Here is a 25,578-nt window from a genome sequence, read left to right on the forward strand (position 1 = left end):
AATTTCATGGTCATAGGATTTTTAAGATCGTTAATTTCATGATTTCAGCTATTTAAATCTGAAATTTCAAGGTGCTGTAATTGTAGGGGTCCTGACCCAAAAAGAAGTGTGGGGGGGTGTCAAAAGTTTATTGCAGAGGGGGTTGTGGTACTGCTACCCTTCCTTCTGCCCTGCTGCTGGCGGGGTGCTGCCTTCAGAGCTGGGTGCCCAGCTAACAGCTGCCCCTCTCCAGCTGCCCGGCTCTGAAGGCAACGCAGAAGTAAGGGTGGCAATACCGCGACCCCCCTAAAATAATCTTGTGACCCTCCTGCAACTCCCTTTTGAGTCAGGACCACAACTTGAGAAACGCTGGTCTCCCCATGAAATCTGTATAGCATTGGTAAAAGCACACAAAAGATCAGTTTTCATGGAGGAGACCAGATTTCATGGTCCGTGATGGTTTTTCATGGTCATGAATTTGGTAGGGCCATATGCATAACCAAAGCCTTGACTTAATGCCTGGTGTATTCCACATGCCTCATGACTTAGCCCATGGGTATATTCTCATTTTAAATCTTTTTATAAAAGCAACAACATACTTTATAACATGCAGATATTCCAGGGGTGGGGAATGTAGCAGACAACTGGCTTATTCTTTTTAAAGTTTCTCTGAAAGTTGGATTTTATGATTGGCAGTATCTGTTCTTTCTTGCAGATCATTTACTAATGTGGTTTTGCCTCTGTTTATAGATTTCAAACTCTGCTGGCTGAGAACAGCGTTTTCTGGTCTTACAATGTACAAAACCAAGTCTTGGTAAAACTTCTGTGCTACCTTTTCTAGCCACAACTGACGGACAGCAGTGCTATATGGCAGGATCCTTTGGCTTAAAAGATAACGTTTTATTCTATAAAAGCCTGGGATCTCTTTGTGGGACTGTGATTTTATCTAGCTGAAAAGTTTCTGGATTATACTGAGAGGTGCTGAGTTGAACAGGCTTCTGTTCTGTTCCCATCGGTGAAACAAACAAACAAAAAGTCCCAGCAAGGCAGGGCTGTTTCTTGTGCCAAATCAGATTATTTCTTAAAGGCAAAGGCATTTTGAGGTCACACGTTTGAAAAATGGACCAGACTTCGTAGCTACTTTGAGAAAAAATGTATCAACCTCTCCCTCTCTATCCTAACTGGTCTAGCCTGCTCTGGTAACACCAATTTCCACTTGTTATAACCTGCTTTATACCCATGGGGTCACTTTATACCATTTCACTTTAATTATAAAGTTCACTCCTTGTGGTTTTCATTATGACTGGGAAATATAAACAAAATGGCAACTGTTGATTTTGACTTTAAACTTCAGATAAAATGGGAGCAGGACAGCATAACATAAGGATCTGGAAGCTGCAGTTTCATGGTTAGTAGCAGTATGAAACAAACACAGCACTCTATCAGGAAAGAGAAGGTGTCTCACCAATAACCACTCTAATAACTTCTTTCTAGCTTATACACACACTTGCAAACCATTTTTTTCCTGCACAAAACAGGTTTCGGAGCTTTGAATGTCAGCGTGTGAGTTCTTTCCCACATGAAAAGAATGAGCAGACACCAGAAGCATCTTATTTATGTGACTGTGTCATACTAAATAACTTCTTTTTTTTAAACAAACCACTAGAAAACTCTCTAGTTCCAAGAAGCCCCAACATAGAATATCAGGGTTGGAAGGGACCTCAGGAGATCATCTAGTCCAACCCCCTGCTCAAAGCAGGCACAATCCCCAATTTTTTTTTTTTTTTTTTTGCCCCAGATCCCTAAAGGGCCCCCTCAAGGATTGAACTCACAAGCGTGGGTTTAGCAGGCCAATGCTCAAACCACTGAGCTATCCCCTCTCAGACTTTGAGTCACTTTCTGCGGTCAGGGGAACCCAGACCCGCTCCCCTTCTGCCTGGCAGCGGCAGATCACACGCAGCTGGGTGGTTCCTGGGGAACATGGACAGGGGGCGAGTCACAACCCCCCCCCCCCATATGCCCAGCCAGAGCCACGCGGCACAAGCTCGCCCTGTCCTGCGCCCCGAGCCTCAGCCAGAGAGGGCAGGGAAGAGGAAAGGTCACGCAGGGCAGGTGCTGAGAGTTGGGGTTATTGGGGTCCCGCGCCCCTGCGAGTGGAACCCCGAGTGTTGCGCCTTCGCCCCCCCGGGACTTGCCTGGTCTCCTCGCGCCCCGGGGGTCTCTGCCCAGCCGCCGGCTCCTTCTGCTTGTGGCTCTGCGCCCCTCCCATGGTGCCTGCTCCCCGCCGGGCTGGCGGCTGCAGTCCCCAGCCCCGGGGCGGCCGGGAAGCGCCCGAGCGGCGCGGCGCGGCGCGGGGGCAGAGACCCGGCCCGGGCTCGGCTGGGGGCGCCCCGGGAGCGCGGTGCCCGGTGCTCCCGGTGCAGGGCGCGGCTCCTCCGGCAGCGCTCGGACTCTCCAGCCCGCCCGGGAGAGAGCAGCTGCTGCCGCGGGGAGGGGCGGGGGTGAGGATGTGAGTGGGGGGGGGGGTTGCATGGAGGGGATGCCCTGCAGAGGGGGCAGCCGGGGGGGGGTGAGGATGTGAGTGGGGGGGGTTGCATGGAGGGGGTGCCCTGCAGAGGGGGCAGCCGGGGGGGCTGAGGATGTGAGTGTGGGGGGGTTGCATGGAGGGGGTGCCCTGCAGAGGGGGCAGCCGGGGGGGCTGAGGATGTGAGTGGGGGGGGGGGTTGCATGGAGGGGGTGCCCTGCAGAGGGGGCAGCCGGGGGGGCTGAGGATGTGAGTGTGGGGGGGTTGCATGGAGGGGGTGCCCTGCAGAGGGGGCAGCCGGGGGGGCTGAGGATGTGAGTTTGGGGGGGTTGCATGGAGGGGGTGCCCTGCAGAGGGGGCAGCCGGGGAGGGGTGAGGATGTGAATGTGGGGGGGGTTGCATGGAGGGGGTGCCTTGCAGAGGGGGCAGTGCGTGTGGGGGGGCATGGAGGGGGGTGAGGATGCCCTGCAGAGGGGGCAGTGTGTGGAGGGGTGGATGAAGGGCAGGGAGAGGATGCTCTGCAGCAGAGGGCAGTAAATTTGCATGGGTGGAGAGGAGTGCCTGCAGCAGGGAGCTGGGGGGACGGGTGCCCTCCCTGCAATCCCTGAATCTTCTATTTCAGTGTGAGATTAGGACATTTCACCCTCCGTTCAGATTTCACTGCGGAGAAGTGTGTGTCTGACACTGCGCAGAATGGGAGTCGGACATCTTGGGGGCTCAGCAAAAGAGACCTCGCTCAGCCAGGAGGGGAAAGCCTGCAGGCCCGAGGGCTTACAGCATTTTGTGGGTGTGCCCCTTCTGCATTGTTTAAAGGAGCTGGCTGCAGTATACTGCCCATGCACAGACACCTGCCCCTGTTACTGACACACAGAATTCCTCCAGACAGGTCCCAAGCTCCCTGGGTGTTGAGTCCGGGCCGAAGCTGATGTTTTACATTCACATTCCTTGCCCCAGTAAAAAAAGAATGAGAACTAAACCCCAGCAAGCTGGTGACATACCATTTTTCCTTGCTCACTATCTCTGAATTATCACAATGTCAAACATCCCAAACAAACTCAACTAGCCGGTGTCCGGGATGGGGGGTTGTCATTTTCAGTCAGCTCTGAGGGGCAGATTTTCAAAAGTGCTGAGGTCCGTTCTTCCTTTCCTAGGTGCAGCTGCACCTACAGTTGAAGGGTGGGTGCAAATCTGGGTGCTTGCAGCTCTCGCTCCCTGACTGTGGGTGCAACTCAAGCAGCTGGAGCTGCAGGTGCTCTGATTTCAATTCATTCTGTAGGTACAAAGTGCGAGGGAAGGGCAGGCCTGAGCCCTGTTGCCTATTTACTCACACCCGTCTAGCGGTGGGGGGATAGAATCAGAGTGCACCTGCACCCTCGCAACAGTCCTGTAACAAAGCCCTGGTTCCACGGGGCGCACAATACTTTTGTCCAAGGTGGAGAGAAACAAACCTTTTACAAAGATGCCAATTGCACCCTCAGAACAGCAAACAGCCCAACAGAAAATACCAGCACATGGTTTAAAATGCTCCAATTGTAACAAAACCAGCTGAGTTTTCAAAAAAGCCTTCCTACAATCTGGACAGCATCTCTCACACTCAGGCATGGGAGACTTTCATCCATATAAACCTGGCCTATAACGAATTCTTGTACTAACAAACGACTGAAACAAATTGTAGTGAGTGCTTGGGACCCAACTATGTACTTCCAATGCCAGAAACTCTCCCAGAGAAGCCTGTGGCTGTTTTTATGCATAAAAGACATGGCATGGGACCCGTGGTGATGGTCTTACACCAGGAAGAGATGGCAGCTATTGTAATATGAGGCGTACACCTACAGCTATATTTTAAAATTATGTTGGTAAATGCATCATTATAAGAAACGAACATGGTACAGGAAGCGGGGGAGGGATAGCTCAGTGGTTTGAGCATTGGCCTGCTAAACCCAGGGTTGTGAGTTCAATCCTTGAGGGGGCCATTTAGGGATCTGGGGCAACAATTGGGGATTGGTCCTGCTTTGAGCAGGGGGTTGGACTAGATGACCTCCTGAGCTCCCTTCCAACCCTGATATTCTATGATTCTAAGGGGATGCTGACAAGATCCCGTTTTCTGGCAGATTTGCGAATGAGCCTTCAGCTCTCCCTGTTTGTGTACAGAGTGCATGACTTGTTGCAGTTGGTATGTAGTGGTTACTGGGCAATCGTCAACCATTCTTCAGCACTAGTGATTTTCATTTTTATTAACGATGACAAGCTGTAATCTGGATGTGCCTCTGTGGTTAAAATAACAGCCACGTATCGGTGTAATAATATGGAGTTATATCCTATTTTATTGAACTAAACATTACCATGCAAAGCTGTAATTGGAGATGGAGTATTTTACCTTTTGCATAGAAATCACAATCATTTGCACTTTTCTAGAGCCTTTTATCTGAGGATATCATTGACCTTCACAGTCATTAAGCCAGATCTTCTGCTGGTATAAATCACCATAGCTCCACCGAACTCAATGGAGCTACAGATTCACCCACGTGGAGGATCTAGCCCATCGTGTCTAGTCCATCTATCTGTCAGGTGCCCATCACTGTGTTATCTGGTCACATTAATTAATCAACCCTCTCAGATCCTCTGTAAGCAGCTGTTAGCCCCATTCCACAGTAAGAAGCTGAGGCACAGACTTGCCCAAGATCATGCTGCAAGACAGTAGCAGACCCACAGACAATATCCAGGAGTCACGATTCCCAGAGGTTCGGACTCCAAGCTCCGAACTAGACACACTTCCCTGCTCTCACCACTAAATCCATGTGCTGCCATTGCACTGTAGTGGTGCAGAAGATCCAACACTGTCTGCATTTAACTATATTACTCTCGTCCATAACATTAATGATACCGCAGCGATAGTCTGATATCAAAGTACCAGTATCCAGAGACATGAATCAAGTCCCATCATGTTTATGTTGGAATTGGCTATTTTCCAGGGTTGTTGGGTTTTTTTGTGAATTTGAGGGCTGTACCCTTCTTATATGTAATATGCTAAAGTGTACACTGGCAAAATGGCAAAGGCCATCGAAATCCCATCTACGCAGCAGGACATGTCCCAAGACCAGGGTTCTTAATGTTGCATTTTAGGAACAGACAAACATTTTTGTATGTAACAATTGCCAAATCTGATTCACAGCTGCTGAAAAATAATCTCCTCTTGAGTTTGTGTCAAGAGCAATCACAGGCTCAGTGGCTCTTATCTGGGGCAATCAGGAACCCAATCAAGGAATCCCTGATGAGGCAAATATTTCCATCAGCGCTGTGTTTCCCTGAAAATAGCCTCTACTCCTGGAGAAAACCATTCCACAGGAATGCTGCAAAGGATCTGGGGGTTACTGTGGATAACAAATTGAATATGAGCCAATAATGTGACGCATTTGTGAAAAAGACGAATATAATTCTGGGCTGCATTTAGCAGGAGTGTTTTATGTAAGACACGGGAGGTAACTGTCCTGCTCTATTCAGTACTGGTGAGGCCTCAGCTGGAGGACTCTGTCCAGGTCTGGGTGCCCCACTTAAGGAAAGATGTGGATAAACTGGAGGGAGTTCAGAGGAGAGCAACAAAAATGATAAAAGGTTTAGAAAACCTGACCTATGAGGAAAGGTTAAAAAACTGGCCATGTTTAGTCTTGAGAAAAGACGACGAGTGGGGGTGGGGAACCAGAGGGCTGGTATACAGAGGATGGAGATCGATTGTTCTCCATGTCCGCTGAAGGTCATACAGGAAGTAATGGGCTTAACCTGCAGCAAGGAAGATTGAGGTTAGATTTTAGGAAAAACTGCCTAACTCTAAGGGTAGCTAAGCTCTGGATCAGGCTTTCAAGGGAGGTTGTGGAATCCCTACCATTGGGGGTTTTTAAGAACAGGTTGGACAAACACCTGTCAGGGGTGGTCTAGGGTTACTTGGTCCTGCCTTGGCCCTTGGCCTGGTCTTGATGATCAGCATTTGAAACACATAGATGACAACATCGCGGCTTGAAGTTTTTCATTTGAACATTCCTTTTTTTTTTTGGGTGACAAAAAGTGGCCTTTTTGACAACAAGAAAACGTCTGTGGCCAATTCTGGGCATTTTTATAAAAAAAAATGAAAACTCAAAGACTGAAAACTTTTCAGTTTGGGGATTTTACTTTTTTGTTTGACAAAAACCCAAACATTTTCAAAGAAAAATGTCAACACAAAGGAAAACTCTTTTCTGTTTTCTTTTAAATTTCTTCCCACAGGAACAAAAAATCATCTCACCACAGCTCTATTGCTGGGTTGTTTCCTTGGGGGTTCGTCTGATGCGGTAAAATACTCCTTACTCATTTGGATGAGCCCTGCACTGCACGTACTCTCGTATCCACACAACACTGAAAGATGCCAGATGTTGTCCACATAAATAAAGACCCAGAATTTCTCCCTTCTGCATGCAAAGGGATCACAGACTACAGCATTTAGGATGGTTCTAATCACAGGAGCACGAAAACCATCCCAAATTCCCCAGAGTCTAAAGAAATTATTTTAGACAAGGGAAAATTACCTTCTGTGGTTCAGCTCTTTTCAGGGAAAAGTCTAATGGTCTGGAGGCTCCTGCTGCCCTGAGTATCACCCAGAAGAAAGCCAAGTCAGGTGAAAGCCACTGCAGTAGGTCTCCCACCCGAGTGCACGTTTAGGATGTGGCTAAAGCCAGCTGACATGTGCAGTGTCCCCTGCCAATGGCTGAGCAGTGCAAGCGGTTCCCAAGGCCTCCTTGACATGCAGGGGCATTGTCTGGGTTACTTATCAGTGGTAACTCCCAAAGAGTGGCCTCCAGCCATCCGAGGCACTTATTGTTCATCTCATTCAAGGATTTGATGGGTGGGGTGGGCTAATAACCCAAACAGCCATTTGTCCCTGAACAATCAAGAGCAGGGCTCAGAGAATAGCCTGGAAAAAGCTCCCTTAAGAGCCTAGTGGACAGCACAGCGACTGCTAAAGGGACATGGCAGGATAGTGTGTGAAGGACTGATCGCACTGGTGCAGCTGTTAGGCCACCCCTTGCTGTCTGCACTGGCAGTGAGATGATGCTGAATAGCGTGGCTCTTAGCCAAGCTCAGAGCAAGTGCAGGCATTTTGGTGGAGTGAAAGCCAAGGTGCTGCTGGACGAAGCTGTCCCTGGGGACACGGGGTGCTTTGTAGACTGGCTAGATGGTAGCCCGTGGAATGTTCTAATGTAGGCAAGGTTGAAGAGAGGACCTGACGGGCTCTTTACGGGCGAACACCTGCCTTCCGGTTACCCTGCAGGAGGGAAACCCTCGCAGTAAAACAGAGCTGAGAGCAGCCTTCCTTCAAGTGTGCCAGAGGTCTGGGTGTGCCCAGCTGCAGCAGGGGAAGCGCAGAGCCCTGATCTCAGGTCTCGGCAGGCAAGTGAAGAGGCAATGATTTTTGATGCCGTTGTTTTTACCTGCCACTTTTAAGCCTACACTTATTGTACATTATGCTTCTCAGCTGGGATCTTAAAGAACTGTTTTGTCTTGTCAGTTCCTGTAGTGTGTAGGTTTCAGAGGAGCAGCCGTGTTAGTCTGTATTCACAAAAAGAAAAGGAGGACTTGTGGCACCTTAGAGACTAACCAATTTATTTGAGCATAAGCTTTCGTGAGCGACAGTTCAATCCCCCAACTAACTAAACTTTGCATCCGATGAAGTGAGCTGTAGCTCACGAAAGCTCATGCTCAAATAAATTGGTTAGTCTCTAAGGTGCCACAAGTCCTCCTTTTCTTTTTGTAGTGTGTAGGATAGGCACTTTAATAGCTTGTAAGCCCTCTGGTGGTGGTACCTGTATTCTTTGTGTTAGAAGAAAAGGAGGACTTGTGGCACCTTAGAGACTAACCAATTTATTAGAGCATAAGCTTTCGTGAGCTACAGCTCACTTCTTCAGATGCATATCGTGGAAACTGCAGCAGGCTTTATATATACACAGAGAATATGAAACAATACCTATTCCCACCCCACTGTCCTGCTGGTAATAGCTTATCTAAAGTGATTTCCAGCACAAATCCAGGTTTTCTCACCCTCCACCCCCCCACACAAATTCACTCTCCTGCTGGTGATAGCCCATCCAAAGTGATAACTCTTTACACAATGTGCATGACAATTAAGCTGGGCTATTTCCTGCATAAATCCAGGTTCTCACATCCCCCCCACCCCCATACACACACAAACTCACTCTCCTGCTGGTAATAGCTCATCCAAACTGACCACTCTTCAAGTTAAAATCCAAGTTAAACCAGAACATCTGGGGGGGGGGGGGTAGGAAAAAACAAGAGGAAACAGGCTACCTTGCATAATGACTTAGCCACTCCAAGTCTCTATTTAAGCCTAAATTAATAGTATCCAATTTGCAAATGAATTCCAATTCAGCAGTTTCTCGCTGGAGTCTGGATTTGAAGTTTTTTTGTTTTAAGATAGCGACCTTCATGTCTGTGATCGCGTGACCAGAGAGATTGAAGTGTTCTCCGACTGGTTTATGAATGTTATAATTCTTGACATCTGATTTGTGTCCATTTATTCTTTTACGTAGAGACTGTCCAGTTTGACCAATGTACATGGCAGAGGGGCATTGCTGGCACATGATGGCATATATCACATTGGTGGATGTGCAGGTGAACGAGCCTCTGATAGTGTGGCTGATGTTATTAGGCCCTGTGATGGTGTCCCCTGAATAGATATGTGGGCACAGTTGGCAACGGGCTTTGTTGCAAGGATAAGTTCCTGGGTTAGTGGTTCTGTTGTGTGGTATGTGGTTGTTGGTGAGTATTTGCTTCAGGTTGCGGGGCTGTCTGTAGGCAAGGACTGGCCTGTCTCCCAAGATTTGTGAGAGTGTTGGGTCATCCTTTAGGATAGGTTGTAGATCCTTAATAATGCGTTGGAGGGGTTTTAGTTGGGGGCTGAAGGTGACGGCTAGTGGCGTTCTGTTATTTTCTTTGTTAGGCCTGTCCTGTAGTAGGTAACTTCTGGGAACTCTTCTGGCTCTATCAATCTGTTTCTTTACTTCTGCAGGTGGGTACTGTAGTTCTAAGAAAGCTTGACAGAGATCTTGTAGGTGTTTGTCTCTGTCTGAGGGGTTGGAGCAAATGCGGTTGTATAGGCAGTCTCGATGTAGCTAAACTGCATGTTTGTATTTACTTAGTAAACACAGTTACTGCATATATATTTGGTTGTGCAAACAGTAAAAGAAACAACAACTCCCCTGGGCTGAGATCAGAAAAGATGCTCCCCCTGACACTGACCCTCCCTAGATATGAGCTGGGGAGGGGAGGGGGGGAATGCAAGCAGAGTGTTTTCCAGTGGGTCTTTAGCCCAGGAGGTCTGTGCTGCTCATTGTGGGCACCTTAATCCAGCACCTTCAGGGCCAGATTTCCAAGTGCTCCTCACCCACTACCGGAGCCAGATTTTCTAAAGGGCTCAGCAGCCAACGTGCAGCCAATGTGCTGAGCTCTACTGAAAGTCTGGCCCCGATGTTGGTGCTGAACCTTACTGAAAAGTCCAGCCTTCCAATGTCATGTGCCCAGATGCCACATTTCTGGGAGCATCACACTAATCAAATAAGTAGTAACATGTTTTTAAGCCCTGAGATTTTGGATAGACTCCATAGAACACAGTGACCCCGGAGCCAGGCTTTGCCAGAGGGTAGCGTTGCTGGGCTCGGGAATCATGAACACCAGGATGGGCATTCACTGCTCCCTGCATTATTTCTGTCTCTTTCACTTTGCAGTTGTGGGGTAAGTATTGTCTCTGCCTCACCCACGGGTCTGACTAATACGGAAACAGCTGGAAACAGTTTGACATTCACAAGGAGCTGGTCTTTGCTCATAGTCATAACAGATCCTTGCACTGACGTGGTGGGAAGGAAAGTTACAAGGGCAGTGCCCTGAGACAGGCAGGACTCCTGTGGGCCAACAGAGCTCTTTAATTTTGCTGCCTCTGATTTTAAAATAACTCCCAGCAGCTATTTTCGTTTAAAATAGCTTTTAAAATGCTGCTGTTTTCTGCCTCTGTAAAGCCCAACATGCCTGCAGATGCAAAACACTACCATAACTGGCTGCATTTCAACTCAACCCTGCCACCTTGCCTCCCCAAGCAGACTGAAGATGGCTTTTTGGCTCCTGACCTCACTGCAGGGCTGTGGTGTTCTCTCCAGGCTTCAGTGATTTATCTCACAGATGTGCCTTCACCAGGCATCATGAGACAGGGAGTGCTGCCAAGCTGCAAGAATTCAATATTTCCTAAGAAATCGGTCCTGTCAAAACAGCCACCTGACCTTAAAGGGTGAATCCTCCCATAACACATAGGGGCCATCAGTGGCTCGCTCCTTCGCTAGATGGGCTGCCATGCAGCCACTGTCAAATGGAGCCAACACTCATGCAGCATGTGTGCATTGGCAAATGAACCTCGGTGGTGTGGGAAGGGGCCAGGCTGTTCTGTACCGGACGCTGAACGAGCGAAGGGGACATGCATGCTGTGTCAGCCTGCATGTGGGCAGAGCTCTTCCGGGGGTCTAATTACGGGGCTCAGGGCTATTTCAGTCACATCTGCAGACACAGTGCGCCGCTGGCAAAGGGGCCTCTCCATGCTACTGATAAACAAGTTCCCCCGTCACTGTGCTACTGTCAGATATTGAAGTGAGCTGTAGCTCACGAAAGCTCATGCTCAAATAAATTCGTTAGTCTCTAAGGTGCCACAAGTCCTCCTGTTCTTTTTGCGAATACAGACTAACACGGCTGTTACTCTGAAACCTGTCAGATATCGTCACACACACACACACACGTGCATTCACACACTCACACGCTTCCTAGGCTGACAATTATTGAGCCGTTCGTGAGAGAAAAGAGGGCTCTCGACCCCAAGAATCTAAATACTACGCTCTCTCATATCCCCTCACCCGTCGCTAGCTCTCAAAGCACTTGACAAACGTTAATTAAGCCTCCCAGCCCCCAGTGAAGTGGGCCAGGATTATTGTCCCGTTTTTCAGATGGGGAAGGTGCAGACACAGTGAGGTGAGATGACTTGTCCACTCGATAACACTCCTCCCAGAGTCTGGAAATGAGCACAGGTCTGAGAGTCAGGACACCTGGCTTCATTTCCAAGCTGTGGAAGGTATCACAGGACCTGTAATGGCCATGCACAGCAAACAAGCCCTTGGCTATTCAGGCCCAGCTGAAAGCATTGAAGACTGGCTCCCGATGCTGTGTATTGCATGCCAGTAAACCAGTTTCCCAGAGGGAAGCGACTGGCTGTCCTCGGGATCATCCAGAGGCAGAAACACAGCAGGCCTGTCCTGCAGAGAAACTTAGACAACCGCCGACCTTGCTTACGCAGCAGCCAGACGCGGTGCCTGAGCACAGAGAGCACTGGGAATCTACTTACTCAAAAGGCTGCAGAGAAATCCACCGCGGAGTCCCTGCTCCTTCCCGTGAAGTTCAGAACAGCTTCCTGCCGTCGGCCGCAGCCCCACAGCCCTCGGGCACCCTCAGGACCGACGTGCGTGAGCCGGCCTGTGTAGCGGCTGCTGCCAGCAAAGAAACAGCTGGTAATAATTAGTCAGAATCTAATTCCATGAAAAGTTCTATGTGCCTGGAAAAAGAGCGCACCAAGCCCTTGCCTGCTGCCCTGGGGCTCAGGTTTTATGTTTTGTTTCTGGGGAACATGACTAAGGCTGTGTCTGGCTGTCACAGGGAGTCTGGCTTAAATGCCTCCTTGGAGCCTCCGGATTCCTCGTTGAATGCTACACAGGCTCCAAACCTGCTCCAAGCACAGCACTTGTGGGGGCTGACGGGGACAGCAGACAGTGCTGCTGCAGAGGCTTTACTGCCGTTAGGAGGCTCTGCCTCCCAGCTGTCTCACACCCTACCTTGCCTACGTGAGAACATACAAACGGCCAGACTGGGTCTGGCCAAAGGTCCATCTAGCCCAGTAGCCTGTCTGCTGACAGTGGCCAGTGCCAGGTGCCCCAGAGGGAATGAACAGAACAGGGAATCACCAAGTGATCCATCCCATCACCCATTCCCAGCTTCTGGCAAACAGAGGCTAGGGACACCATCCCTGCCCATCCTGGCTAATAGCCATTGGTGGACTTATCCTCCATGAACTTATCTAGTTCTTTTTTGAACCCTGTTATAGTCTTGGCCTTCACGCCATCCTCCGGCAAGGAGTTCCACAGGTTGACTGTGCTTTGTGTGAAGAAATACTTCCTTTTGTTTGTTTTAAATGGGCTGCCTATTAATTTCATTTGGTGACCCCTAGTTCTTGTGTTATGAGAAGGTTTAAATAACACTTCTTTATTTACTTTCTCCACACCAGTCATGATTTTATAGACCTCAATCATATCCCCCCTTAGTCGTCTCTTTTCCTAGCTGAAAAGTCCCAGTTTTATTAATCTCTCCTCATATGGCTGCAGTTCCCATACCCCTAATAATTTTTGTTGCCCTGTTCTGAACATTTTCCAATATATCTTTTTTGAGATGGGGCAACCACATCTGCACGCAATATTCAAGATGTGGGCGTACCATGAATTTATATAAAGCCAACATGGGAACATGCAGCATTCTTGGCTACCTGAAGCAGCCTCTGAGAGAAGGGATGCTGAGCCGGGACCCCTGAGGGTTAGGTGCTGAGGGTTACTAGGCAGAAGCTAAAAACATCACTAACTTTAAGGGAGACCTTTGTGTCTGGAGAAAGGTTATTGTCCCCTGACTTCCATGGGCAGAGAGGCCCCTGCACATTGCCCTGCTTCTTGATTATCGGAAGCATCTGTGTGGTGTGAACACGAGTTGTCTCCCTTGCACGGACCAGCTGCTCCCCCTTAGCAATGCCAACAGTGTCATGATGAAGACCTTGGAGGGGGGCTCCAGGTAACTGCACAGACCCCAAGCAGTGAGGGTGGCTGAAAGTCCGTGGCTGTATCTCATGGCTAGGTTCCTGTTGAGCCAGAAGGCCACAGGGAGGTTGTTGGTTGCCACAGGTGTCTTAGGGCTGTTGGGCCCAGTGCTATAAGAGGAGAGCGTCGAAGCGCTCTGTCAGAGACACTGACCTTTCGGAGAGATGTCCCGTCTTCCTATCTCTGATGGGTACCCAATGGTGACCCCATGGGCTGGGGAGAAGGCTGCACTGTTCCAGGTGTTGCCTTTCAGAGGCGGAAGGTCCTTCCTGTTCATCCCCAGTGCTGGCAGGGCCGGCAGATGTTAAAATTCTCAGGGTACTTTGGGAAAAGAGAGCGGGATAGCTCCAGTGTCCCACCCCATTCCCGCCCTTCCTCAGGATCTATGCGCAGGGCTGGGGGTGAGCGCAGGATGTCTGCTACATTGGCTTGCATTGTTGGATCATATTAAAGAAGGTCTGTATTAAAATCACAAATGAGTTTGGTTCCCCATAGTTTAAATTCCAGGGTATTACTAATTAAGAGGTCTCTTGGTTTTTGGTACTTTCTCTCCCTCTCTGTGTGAAACTTGCAAGCTGCTAATTGTGTTAGTACATTCTAAGACAGAGTCTGTTCTCAAAGCAATTCACACAGAGAGAGACTCAAAGCAATACTCTGTAACAACAGAAACAGCACCCAGAGACTCCCCGCCCTTTTGTTGTATTAACAATTGTGATTAAAATAGAGATAGAGGATGTATATGGATGGATGCTTGGTGTGGATAACAACTGAATGATCAGGGAGGTGCCAGCCTAAGAATCCAGTGTCCATCGGCTGAAGGTGTCAAATGGAAATAACCAGAGGACCCCCGGGGGGCAGACTGGAATCCACCCAACAGCCTCAAGAATGGGAGAACCAAAGAACAAGATAACATCTGGCAGTACGGAGCCGTCAGGAATGTGCCATCTGCCGATTGATTCGGCAACAGCATGATGAAGCAATTCCCATAGACTGGCATAGGAAGAAATTCCTATAAAAATGGATTCTAGAAAGTGAGAACTTTGGGGTCTGATTCTGCAAACCAACTTCCAGGAGCATCAGATGTGCATCTGACGAGGCCCTGCTCCCTCCTCGTATCCAGGCCACCTGGCCAGCGGCTTGGCATGAGCAACTCTAAGGCTGGTAACTATGATAACAACCTTGCAGAACCTGTGTGTGTGTGTATGAATGAATGTGTGAATAAATATGAGATAGAATGGAATGTTATAGCTATAATTAGCTGCTTACTATGATTCTTTCTGTATTCACAATAAATGTGGTATTTTGCCTTTTTCCCTTTAATAAGATCCTGCTGGTTTTTAATTTATTGGTACAACAGCATGGCCCCTGCACTGCCAGCACCAGCTCACCCCTGCACAGGGCTCCCTGGGGGTCAGGAACATGATAGGTGCTGGAGAAAACCCAACCAGCTCTGCTCTCCTTCTGGGAGAAAGGGAAGGGGTCTGGGATCAGGGGGCGTTGGCTCGTGGGGATGTTACTGGATGCCCCAATCTCTGCCTGGCTAAGAATGGAAACTTTAGTTCTCTAACACTTGAAAGCAGCCTTCACTCACAGCCCTGGCTGCAGCTGCCTCATGACAGCCCTGCGCAGCGTCTCTTCCCCGCAGCGCCTTGCTACAGCACCCTTCCAGCGGCTCTCCCCCGCATCAGCCCACCCACAATCCATGCACCCAAGTTCCCAAGGCACTTCAAAGGAGCACCCAGGCAATCGGAGTCTGCGGTGCAGGAGGGTCTGAGCAACTCTCTTCCACCAGGAGCCGGCGGTTCTAGGAGCCCGTTCCCCATTCCGAGGAGGAAAATACCCATTTCCAAGGGCAAGGGGACAATCCCACTGCTGTGAGCAACATGACCTCATGAATAAATAAAGCAATTCTCCATCACAGCAGCTACCTCTCAGCCCTGTGATGGGGCCACAACCACCTCCCCTCCCAGTCAGGCCAGGCCCCATCCTGCTCATGCCAGAGTCAATAGGATCCGTGCCACTGGTTTCCCCAGGAGCAGGACTATGCCCCAACTCTTCTCCTAGGAGTAGGCAAAGGTGCAGGGAAAGTAACCCCGGCTGAAGCTTGAATTGCTGCCAGCCCCTTTCCCCCACAGTCTGATGAGAAAGCTCCAAGAGCTCCCTTTCCTTCCCTACCTTTCCAGCTGCTGGCTTCTCCCGGGTTTCTTTGGTGCTTCGACTCTCACTGCACTACCTGCCTCTTGCTTCTTGGAAAGCAGCGAGCAAGCCCTGCACCGGGAAGGGACTGTGGGGAAGGAAGGGGATGGCCAGCAGCAGAGCGGGACAGACGGGGGGGGGGGGGGGGGGATATCTTTCCGAAGGCTACGAGCTAAAAGGAAAAGGATGTTTTGTAATATTTGGCCAGCACTTTGCAGGCAGAGAGAGGAAATCAGCCATGCCCTAGGGAGCGCAGAGGCAGACCGCTCTGGCCGAGGCTTACAGATCAGCAGCTCCCGAGCTTGCCTGCAGTTTAAAGCCCTGTTCAGACCTTGTATCTTACTCTCGTCCCCCCGCCCCCATTAATTATTTTTTTTAGCAGAGGCCCCATTGGCGTCATGCCATAAAAATGTGCTTGTGGGATACTTGGCAGGCAGGGCCTCTCCCCAGGGGAGAATTTCTCCTCTTACAGAAAAGACGGGTCACATGTTCACCAGCCTCTGGCCGGTGAGGGGAAATAGGAGGGTTTTCTGCGTAGGCTTTCCTGATGAGTTTCTACAACTCACACAAAGCTGGGAGAGGAGAATCTGGTCCTGGTGAAAGGTGCATGATTTGATGGGCAGCCTGGGAGGCGGAGGTGCCTCGGTCCAGCCCGGGTATCAACGCTGCAGACCTGGCCTCTGCTGCCCCACCAATGGGCCTCAGGGAGCGAGGGGGAGTGGGGTCTGCTCAGCCTTTGGTCTCTTGGCTGAGCCTACCAGCAAACGGGGTAGCAGATCTCTAACTGGGGGAAGGGGTTCCTGAGGCGATGAATCCCCAGGGTGGGCTGTTTGTGGTTGCTGACCCCTGCCAAGTGTGTGCAGTTGTGTCTAGCTTGCTGCCAGGCTCCTTGTGCCAGGAGGGCAAGGGGCTCCATGGTGCAGAGGAGTCACCCAAGAACGGGGGAACTGGAGAGCTGGCATAGTTTGTCTGCTCCCGGCTCCTCTCCGCCAGCACATGACACCGTCTGGCCCACCCCCACCTCCCCTCACTCAGTCCAGGGGCTCCAGATGCTGCCCCACCCACCCATTGGCTGGGCTCCCCATCAATGGTGCAGGCCCCTGGACTCCCGCCAGCCTGTAGGCCAGCATCAGGGCAAGTTACTCCAGAGAGACGGAGCCAAGCTCCGGGCTGGTGTCAGTGGTGGAGCTGATGGAGCGGCACTGGCTCCTAGCAGGTCCGAACTTGGCCCGTTACTGATAACCATGGTAGGGCTTGAAAGGGGTCTGAGACAGACAGAGGCAGGCATGCTCCCAAGGGAGTCAGGATGACACTGTCACTGCTTCTCTGCCTTAGGGCATGAGCTGGGAAGCTCAGGGAAGGACTCCCCACCAGGGGAACATGTCCCACGCTGGCCCGCTGAGTTATGGGTTGCTCTGATTACTACCTGGGGTAGCAGCAGCCAGTGTCTGCCAGGCACTTTCCAAACACGTCAGGACAGTCCCTGCCCCCAGGGGCCCACGACGGGTGGCGGCCAGTAAACGGCAGCACAGCAAAGAACAGCCGAGTGGGACCTGCTGCCTTCGCCAGCCCTGCCTCTCAGCTGCGAGACAAGCAGGGAGCTAAGGGATCGGTTCTCAGTGTTATGGCAGCACCCAGGGCCCCCTGCCAGGTTAGGACCCCACTGGGCTGGGCTCTGCCCAGACTGACAGCAAGAGACCCTGCACTCGACCTTGGAAAAAAGCGCACTCTGGGGGTGTGCGTTTCTGAAGGGGAGGAGTCAGGGTTCCCCAAACAGGGCTCAGGGCCCGCCCTTTCGGGGCACGTCTGCACTAGGAGCAAGGTGTGTGCTCACCTCATATTAAACTGACATTAGGTCAAATCCTAGTGAACACAAGGCAGTTTGTGGTTCTCCCAAGAGTTCGCAGGTTGAGGTAAAGTCTACAGGGGAGCCTAGGGCTTATCTGGAGCTGCGAACTCATGGGAAAATCCACAACCTGGATTTTACCTGGTGTCAGTTACACGTTCACTACCAGGAGGTTAGAGCCTTGTACCCTAGTGAAGACAAGGCCTGGGTAGATGCTCCCCCAGCGGGTGGGTGGGGGGTTTGAGGGAGGGGGGGTTACTTGTTCTGCTTGCTCTTCTGAGGTTTCCCCACAAGGTGGCAGCATTATTATTCCAAAAGGTATCCCTGACCGAAGACTGGCCCGTTTCCCGCAGGGGAGGGCTGAGTTCTGAACAGCCCCTGAAGATCCCCAGTTCAACAGGGCTGGGCTGGCTCCGCAGCGCCCAGTCACTCATGGAATGAACTCCCGCTCTCCCATAGTTCCAGGGCCCTGTGCAGGGATCTCCGGCTGGTGGAACGGGCATTTCCTGGACCGAGACCAACACTACAGGATCTCTTAGCAGTAATAGAAAATCCCCAAGCCAGAGCTGGAGCCACATAAGCATCGATTAAGAATGAGTGCCCTGGGCCGTCGGCTCTTTCTGTGAGGGTGCTGCAGGATGGCTTGGCTTCCACACTCATTGTCCCCTTTGCAACGTTAGCCTATTGTTGTTATTTGTCTTGTGGCAGTACCTGGGAACCTCAGTCAAGGACCAGGGCCCCCTTCTGCTGAGCACAGAACAACAGAATGTAACAAAATAAACAGCCCCAGACACACTATTGCCAGCCCCAAATGTGAAAAAATTCATGGGTCAGGTCCTTACTTTTTGAATGAAAGTGGAGAGTCTCATGTAGTCACAGACTCCCGCAGGTGCAGCTCGAAAAAAGACCCCACATACTGTGACACTCAGTCAGGCCACACCTACCTTTCCTCTCTCATTTGCTGCTGAGAAGTCAGCTGTGTCTCCCCTGGGCCCCCGACATCAGCCACTTGTTAAACTTTCAAATGAGCACCTTCGCGCTCTCTCCCACATTGTAAATATCTGCAAAGCTACCTCACGAGCCACCTTCAAACGCTCCTCTACTGTGCTGACTACATAAAACGTGACAATCATGAGGTCATTCTTTCCTAACCTTCCCAGTCTGTGTATCCAGCGCGTCTCGTGTCTTCTGCTTACTTTTGTACTCTCGTTGGGGCAGGGACCGTCTTTTTGTTCTGTCTTTGTATAGCACCAGAGGGGCCCGGACTAGCGCCTAGGAGCCTTCTCATAAGATAAATAATCAACCATCATCACAGGCAACACTGAAGACAGGAGTCAACAGGTGAACAAAAGAGACAAACAAGATGGGAGGCTGGGGGGATAAGACAAGTCGACCAAAGTTTCAGCCCCCGAAGTGAGTATTTCCGAGATCTGCGAGCACGTGAAACAAAGCGTTTTGCCACTTCGGCTCTTTTAGTCTATTGTGAACGGATATGCTACAGGCCACTCAGCACAATCTGGCAGGCGGAGAGTGCCCAAGGACCAGGCTGGGGGGGTGCGGGGAGAGCAAGGGATCAAAGGCGATTTCACACTTCTTAATGCTCACAGCGTTTCCCTTCAGAACTGCCCCTCTGAGCTGTGCGCAAAGCAGGGTGATTAATAGGGCTCGGTTCCCATCTGGGCAGTGCAGGCTCCCAAAGCCCTGCAGAGGCAGAGAGTGCCAGGAGCCTGCAGAGGGAGCGCAAGGAAAGGAAATGAAGGAAGATGGGTCCGCAGAGCAGCCATTTCAGCTTGGCAAGGAAAGCTGCTGTGGGTGGAGAAGGGGAAGAACCGCCCATGGGGGCGTGGGGTTATTGCTTTGGAAGGAGTGAGAGGAGGGGGTGGGGGAGAGAGGCTGCTTGGAATGGGCCACACACACTGGGGGGCATATTTTTTTCAATCAGGTTCCATAAACATGAGATGAACTGAGCTCCCCTGGAAGTTGCTCTTTCCAGATTCATATTCTCTCTCTCTCTCTCTCTCTCGTGGAATGGGGGCAAGAAGGCTGCACTTGGCGGGGGGTGGGGGTGGTTCAAAGCTGCTCTTCTCACTACAGCTGCTAGGAAAAAGGGGAGGGGGACAGTGCATGGGAGAGGAGTCTGCATCCTCTGGCATAGCCTTCCAGTCACACCACGCCACCCCCCAGGAGACATAACCTGCTCTGCCATCCTATGGCCTCGCTCTGCTTCCAGCACTATCTGCAGAACCTTTCACAGGTGGGCTCTGTCGGCGGAGGGGCGCTCGGTCACCCCACCTCACGCTCCGCCACACAGGCTTTCACAGCAGCTGGAATAAAACACACCACTCTGCCTCGGTTGGAAGAGGCTCTCGTTCATCCATGCCCTGGTGGCCACATCCTGACAACAGCTCTGTCTACCGTAGAGTGCCCGTCACAACGGCATCGAAGCGCCTGCCACATCAGAAAAGTAACCCAGGCTCCTTAGTCAGTGGCGCCCGCAGACGTAGACACGTTACACACAGCACATACCATGGGGGGACGGGACAAAAGAGGAAGTTTGCCCTGGGCCCCCAGGTGCGAAAGTCCCCAGACTGAGTGGCATTACACCTTGCATCTTGGGCTGCAGTGCTGCTCCCAGAGGCCCCTCCGTCACAGGGAAGGAGCAGCTGGCCCAAACCTGAGTGGTGCCAGGCTAAGTTACAGTGAGAGTGGTTCTGCGAAGAATGCCCGAGGGTGCCCTACCTAAGTTAAGGAGAGGGTACTTTGGCATGTGTGTAACAAAACAGGTGAGCACTCCCCCTGAATTCATTGGAACGACCCGGCGGCTGAAAGTCACAGATAGGCTTAAGTATCCTCTTGAACTGCACGCTAATTCTTCCCACTTTACCCAGATAAAAGCTCTTCCTGCAAGTCAAAGGAGGAGCACCAGCCCACACCAGCTGAGGATCGGGGCCACGGAGCGCGTGCATTGCCAGTGAGGGGAGCAGAGCTGGGCTCAAGAGTGTGGATTGTTAGCCAGAAACTGCATGTTAAACACAAAACTGGTTTGGACGACCCAGGGTGTAGGTTAGCAGCCCTGTGTGTGGAGCGTCTGTATGGACGGCCAGCACTAGCCTCACCCAGGTGCTGCCCCGGCCTGCCCCTACAGCACCGGCATTTAGCTGCTAAGCTAGCTCGAGCCAGGAGAGGGAGGGGGCGTATCTTCCAGCAAGTCTCCCCGTATGGTCCCTTCAGCAGAGGGCAGTGGTGTGTGCACGTGTTTGCTTAATTACTGGCTGGCCTCCAGCACCTAGAACGTCATCCCCAATCTTGCTCTTTCTTTTCATCTGAAACTTCCTGTTATTTATCATTTTCATTCTTTACCTCTTCAGCAGTGCAGAAAATTGGCACTTAATTTGCCCTGGGAGCCAATGCTTGGTAGATTAATTGACCCTTGTTGAATCCCCCATGTAACGTCTCGGTTAGTAAGCTCAGACTTGTGCCACATTCATTTCCTGTTCACTCATTGTCTTATCTGCCCATTCAAGAGACCTTATTTGAGTTCAGCTCAGAGCCAAGAGTCCCGGAGAAAAAACCCAGCTGCTGGGGATGACGGGCTGAGAGAGGCCTGAAATACACAGCTTTGCAGGCTTCAGTGGAGCTGGCTTTCCAAACAGGCTTTCCTGCAACCTCAGGTCATTCACTGTCTCCAGGGAGCAACAGTTTGCGCATCACCCAAGCACTTGTGAAGCCCTGACTCCCTGCAGGGGAGAGCTGAGCTGCTCAGAATGCCCCCTCCCTGCGAGCTGCACTCAGACCAGTCTGAGCGTCTTTCTCTTCTGTTCCTCTGTGAACTGCCCAGCAGACAAATCTAATAACTGCCACATTTCAGTGAACTGCCTTTGGAATAACAGATCCCAGAGTAATGTAATTACCAGGGCCGCCCACGCGTTCAGCAGGAATCGCTCCAAACTCAGAGCATCCTGCCACAATCCTGACTTTCCCAGTCATTTCCAAGGGCTGGTCCCAGTTGTTTGCCTTTGTGCGTGCTGCAAAGACCTTACAGCGAGCGTGCTGTTTTAGGCTGGGGGAGTGCAGACTGTGTGGAGCAGTGAGCACAAAACTTGCACTAAAAGCAAATGCATAGCCATCACCCAAACACACTCTCGGCTTAGCTCCATTTTCCTCTTTGCATCATTTGGGACAATTCAGAGCCTAATACAACTCCATGTGTGGCTCATGACTCAGGCAGAGCTGTATTAGGACCAGGGGCTAGCAGCAGACTACGATTTTCCAGGAGAATTGGGGCATTGTAGTATGTCGTGGAAAGACCGAATTCTTAGTTCTTGGGATTTCTGGAAAAGGCCCCTTAAATGACAAGTGCATCTCTCTGAAAGCTCCGGAGACTTTTCATACTGTTTATTTGTTAGAGGTGCACTTACTAAATCAGTGATTGTATTGCTAAATATACACCATACTGCACACAGGATAGGTCGCAGAGCTGCAGGAACATTGCTCTGGTGCCATCAATTCTATACTGTGCATCCTGAATGTTGCATGAAGAGAGCGTTTTTTGGACTGAATATGTTACTACTCACTGTGCATAGGACCCTGGAGTCCTTCCAACAGTGGGAGTACAATGAGTTTTTATCTGCTGCTTTGGAGTTTGTATCCATGCCTAAAGCGTGCCAGCTGGGAGCATGTTGGGACCAGATTCATATGCCTGGAGTAATGGAAGAGACACTTCAAGGAGTGACTGGAAAGCTAGAACCCAAAGCTCAGTGACAGAGCTGCATCTGTAGCTGCTCGAATCTCTCTTGCCAAATGATCACAACTTCCAGATCCTCCTTTTAACTTTCACTTGTCCCATGAATTTGCTTCACTGAGTTTTCATGACTTGGGTTCTGCACGCCAAATGGAATCCTGCAGCATGTGTGCCTTGCTGGATGGGCTCCAGCTGCAAGCAGCTAATCCATTTTTATAGCTGAGAGCAGGTGTCTCCGGCGCCACAAGGAGCTTCTTTAAACATCAGCCTTTTCCTTTGGCTATACAAGCTGGGCATGCATGGAGGCCTCCGTGACTACTCCATGTCTGAGAACACCAAAAATGCCCTTCTGGTGTTCAACACAGCCCCGCGCCATCATCTCTTACACAGCCCAGTCTGGGCAGAGTGGCTTTCCCAGGTGGTACTGATGAGCGGGTGAGAAATTTGACAATCTATGGAACTAAACTCTGGCGTTCAGATGGCTCCAGAGTGGCTGGACTGTATGCACCAAGTCAGAGAGACAGAGGTCTCTGTTACATACCATGACTTAAGATCTTTTTAGGCTCTGGGTTACGCTGCACATAAAAAATTAAGTGCTGGATCAGAGCAGTGAGTGGCCCCGGGGAATTCATGCAGCAGTCCCAGGGCCTTTGGGCGAACAGAACGTCCGGGCAGCGGCCACGGGGTCTGCCTGGCGATAGAAGATGTGGTGAGGAGGGTGTGCAGGTTGTGTGTAGTTAGATGCCTTTTTGTTCCTAGCATAAGTCTGTTGAGAGGTGGGTGTGCGCTGGCAACCCGCTGTGAGCATGGCCACTGCTGCTGGGTGAAAGGCTGACTGGTTTGGGGGAGCTCTCTCTTCCATTTCAATCTCTCTGTCCCAGACTGTGGAGCTGGGACTACAGACGCCATCCTGACTCGCTCGCTCCCTAGAACAACCAGAGCCTGAGACGGAGCCAGAATTTACCAATGTACATTGCCAAAGAGCCACAGTAATAGGTCAGCAGCCCCCCTTCACTTCCCCCCACTCCAACCTGCAGCGCCTCCTGTCCGCCGGCAGCCCCACCTATCAGTGCCTCCCCTCCCTCCCCACGCCTCCCGCTATCGGCCCTTACACGGTGCGCAGGAGGCTCTGGTGGGGAGGGGGAGGAGTGAGGGCTTGGCAGGCTTGAGGGAGTGGGGGGTGGGGAAGAGGTGGAGGGGGGGCAGGGTCTGGGGCAGAGCCGGGGGCTGAGCAGTGAGCACCCCCCGGCACATTGGGAAGTTGGCGCCTGTGGCTCCAGCCCCGGAGTCGGTGCCTATGCAAGGAGCTGCATATTGACCTCTGAAGAGCTGCACGGGGCTCCGGAGCCCCAGGTTGGCCACCCCGGCCCTAGAAGGAAACAAGCGCTTAGAGGAAGCGTTCCAGCTCACGCCGGGGCAACCTGCTGCTTGCTTGCTTTTCCTCTGGCTGGAAAACACACTGGGATGAGGTTTGGCTCTTAGAAACCAACGTCGCCAGAGAAATACATGGGATACAGAATTAGAGTGGGCAGGCCAGTGGAGAAAAGCCCCCAAGAGGGGGAGGGGAGCGGGCCGCTTTGCAGGACAAATAGGAATCACTGCAAATATCAGCAAAGAAAAATAACCCAGGGGGTCCAGGGCAGCGTTCTTAGGGGGGTGACCTGGGGCTGCCCTGAGCATTGTGGTTAGTGGTAAGAACTGCAGAAGCAACCTGTCCTGAAGGTGAACGGCAGGATGGAAGGGGACTAGCTGGCTACACAGAGTTCCTCCAGAAGGATTAGAGCCCTTCCTCTCACCTCCCCTGGCCCTGCGATCGCACTCAAAGAACAAACTTCTGTCAAAGTCTACGGGCAGAACCATGGGTACTTCCTCATCCATCTCTACTAGTTCAAGGTCCTTCTGCTCTTAACCGTACCCCACTGCAACAATCTGGCTTCATATACCTACTTTTTTCATGCATTGTGAGCACAAAACCTGTTGAGGAACAATGTGATTTTGGGACGTGCACCCATTATTCCCTACGGCTCTTAGTCTGCTCTCACACTGCACCACCCCAGCTTCATCCTCACCCACAGCAACACAAATCTGGTTGTATAAAAAACTGGAAAGCTGCCTATTTTGCAGGAGAACGTGCCTGTCCCTTAGCATGGGAAAGAGGAAGGAGTCATCTGCCAAAGCAGACCTCAAAGGAGAGGAGATGGAGAGCCAGTGCTACCCAAAGGAGATCAACTTGAAGGGACAAAATGAGCAGCATGGAGAGCTCATTTTAAAACAACGAGTAAAACGCATCCCGGTTGTGACTCCACTGACAGCCCTGGCCCAAGGGCTGTGTGATTTTAACTAGAAAGGTTTACGTGTTGTGTTCACTTGCAGGAGTTGCCCAGGGTATCCCGGCGTGTTGCCAGTAAGAAGCTTCGCTGCCCTAGGATTTGGAAGGGGATACGATGTTTCATGGAACGAGGCTGGAGAACTCCGGCCGGGGGGCTGGAGCCAGGAGGAACACTAATGGAGCTGACATGCCATGGAGATTCTCGCCACGAACAGGAACAGGAAAACTCCATGCTGGATGGCACTGTCAGGGCCCAGAAGTAGGAAGGGAAACAAGACTCTGGGAAGGGTTTCTCCTCGAGCTTGAGGTCTGCTCGGCAGAGGAGAAAAGGGGTTTGAAACTCTTCCTGGAACGGACTCATCACACTAATAAATCCATCTGGGGACCATGAGAAATTGGATGAAACTGTGGAGAAGAGAGCCAAGTCTGGGACTCTCTTTTCGAAACAACACCCGAAAGGGCAAATTCATGGGTCGATCCATGGTGCTTCGACCAAACCCAGCAAGGGGGGCAATGGCAGAGCAAGGCCAGTGGGCAGAAGCAGGACTGGGTATTGGGGATGGAGTGGGGCAGTACTGGCTGCTATCTGAGCCCTCTGCTTGGACTAGTTCTTCTCACCTGTGCCAACCTGTCCCCATTCCAAAGATCACCTCCCCTTGTCACTTAGCTGAAGGCACCAGTCCCCTCCTGCCCCATCTAGCTCTGCTCGGTCACCCTCAGACTAACAGGTTTCAGAGTAGCAGCCGTGTTAGTCTGTATTCGCAAAAAGAAAAAGGAGGACTTGTGGCACCTTAGCGACTAACCAATTTATTTGAGCATGAGCTTTCGTGAGCTACAGCTCACTTCATCGGATGGCAATAGAGCAGGCATGGTATAGCCGTCTGGGCACAGGGTAGGGCCAGTAACTCTTACGAGAACTCCCTCTCTGACCTTGGACATTTCATGTGCCTGTAGATGAACGAGCTCCTCAGAACAGAGAACGTCTCCCTCTTTCTGTGTCTAAAGCACAGACTAAATTTATAGCACCATATA

The 25,578-nt window shown here is 51.1% G+C and overlaps 1 protein-coding gene across 4 annotated transcripts in view; it reads right to left on the bottom strand.

The window, feature by feature from the left end:
* Positions 1-25,578, bottom strand: part of TACC1 (transforming acidic coiled-coil containing protein 1) — a 150,939-nt gene that overhangs the window by 67,241 nt on the left and 58,120 nt on the right. The window contains exon 1 of one of the 4 annotated variants that reach the window (XM_073324733.1): positions 15,610-15,713. The exons of 2 other annotated variants lie outside the window; for them this stretch is intronic. Coding sequence is in view for 1 of the 2 variants with exons in the window: in XM_073324731.1 (XP_073180832.1) it covers positions 2,175-2,248 (74 nt within the window). In the remaining variant the exon portion in view is untranslated. Of the gene's footprint in view, positions 1-2,174; positions 2,300-15,609; positions 15,714-25,578 lie in introns of those variants that run through there. One more of the 4 variants, XM_073324731.1, reaches the window with a different exon arrangement.

This window comes from Lepidochelys kempii, chromosome 26 (genome assembly GCF_965140265.1).
Source record: "Lepidochelys kempii isolate rLepKem1 chromosome 26, rLepKem1.hap2, whole genome shotgun sequence".
NCBI lineage: Eukaryota > Metazoa > Chordata > Testudines > Cheloniidae > Lepidochelys > Lepidochelys kempii.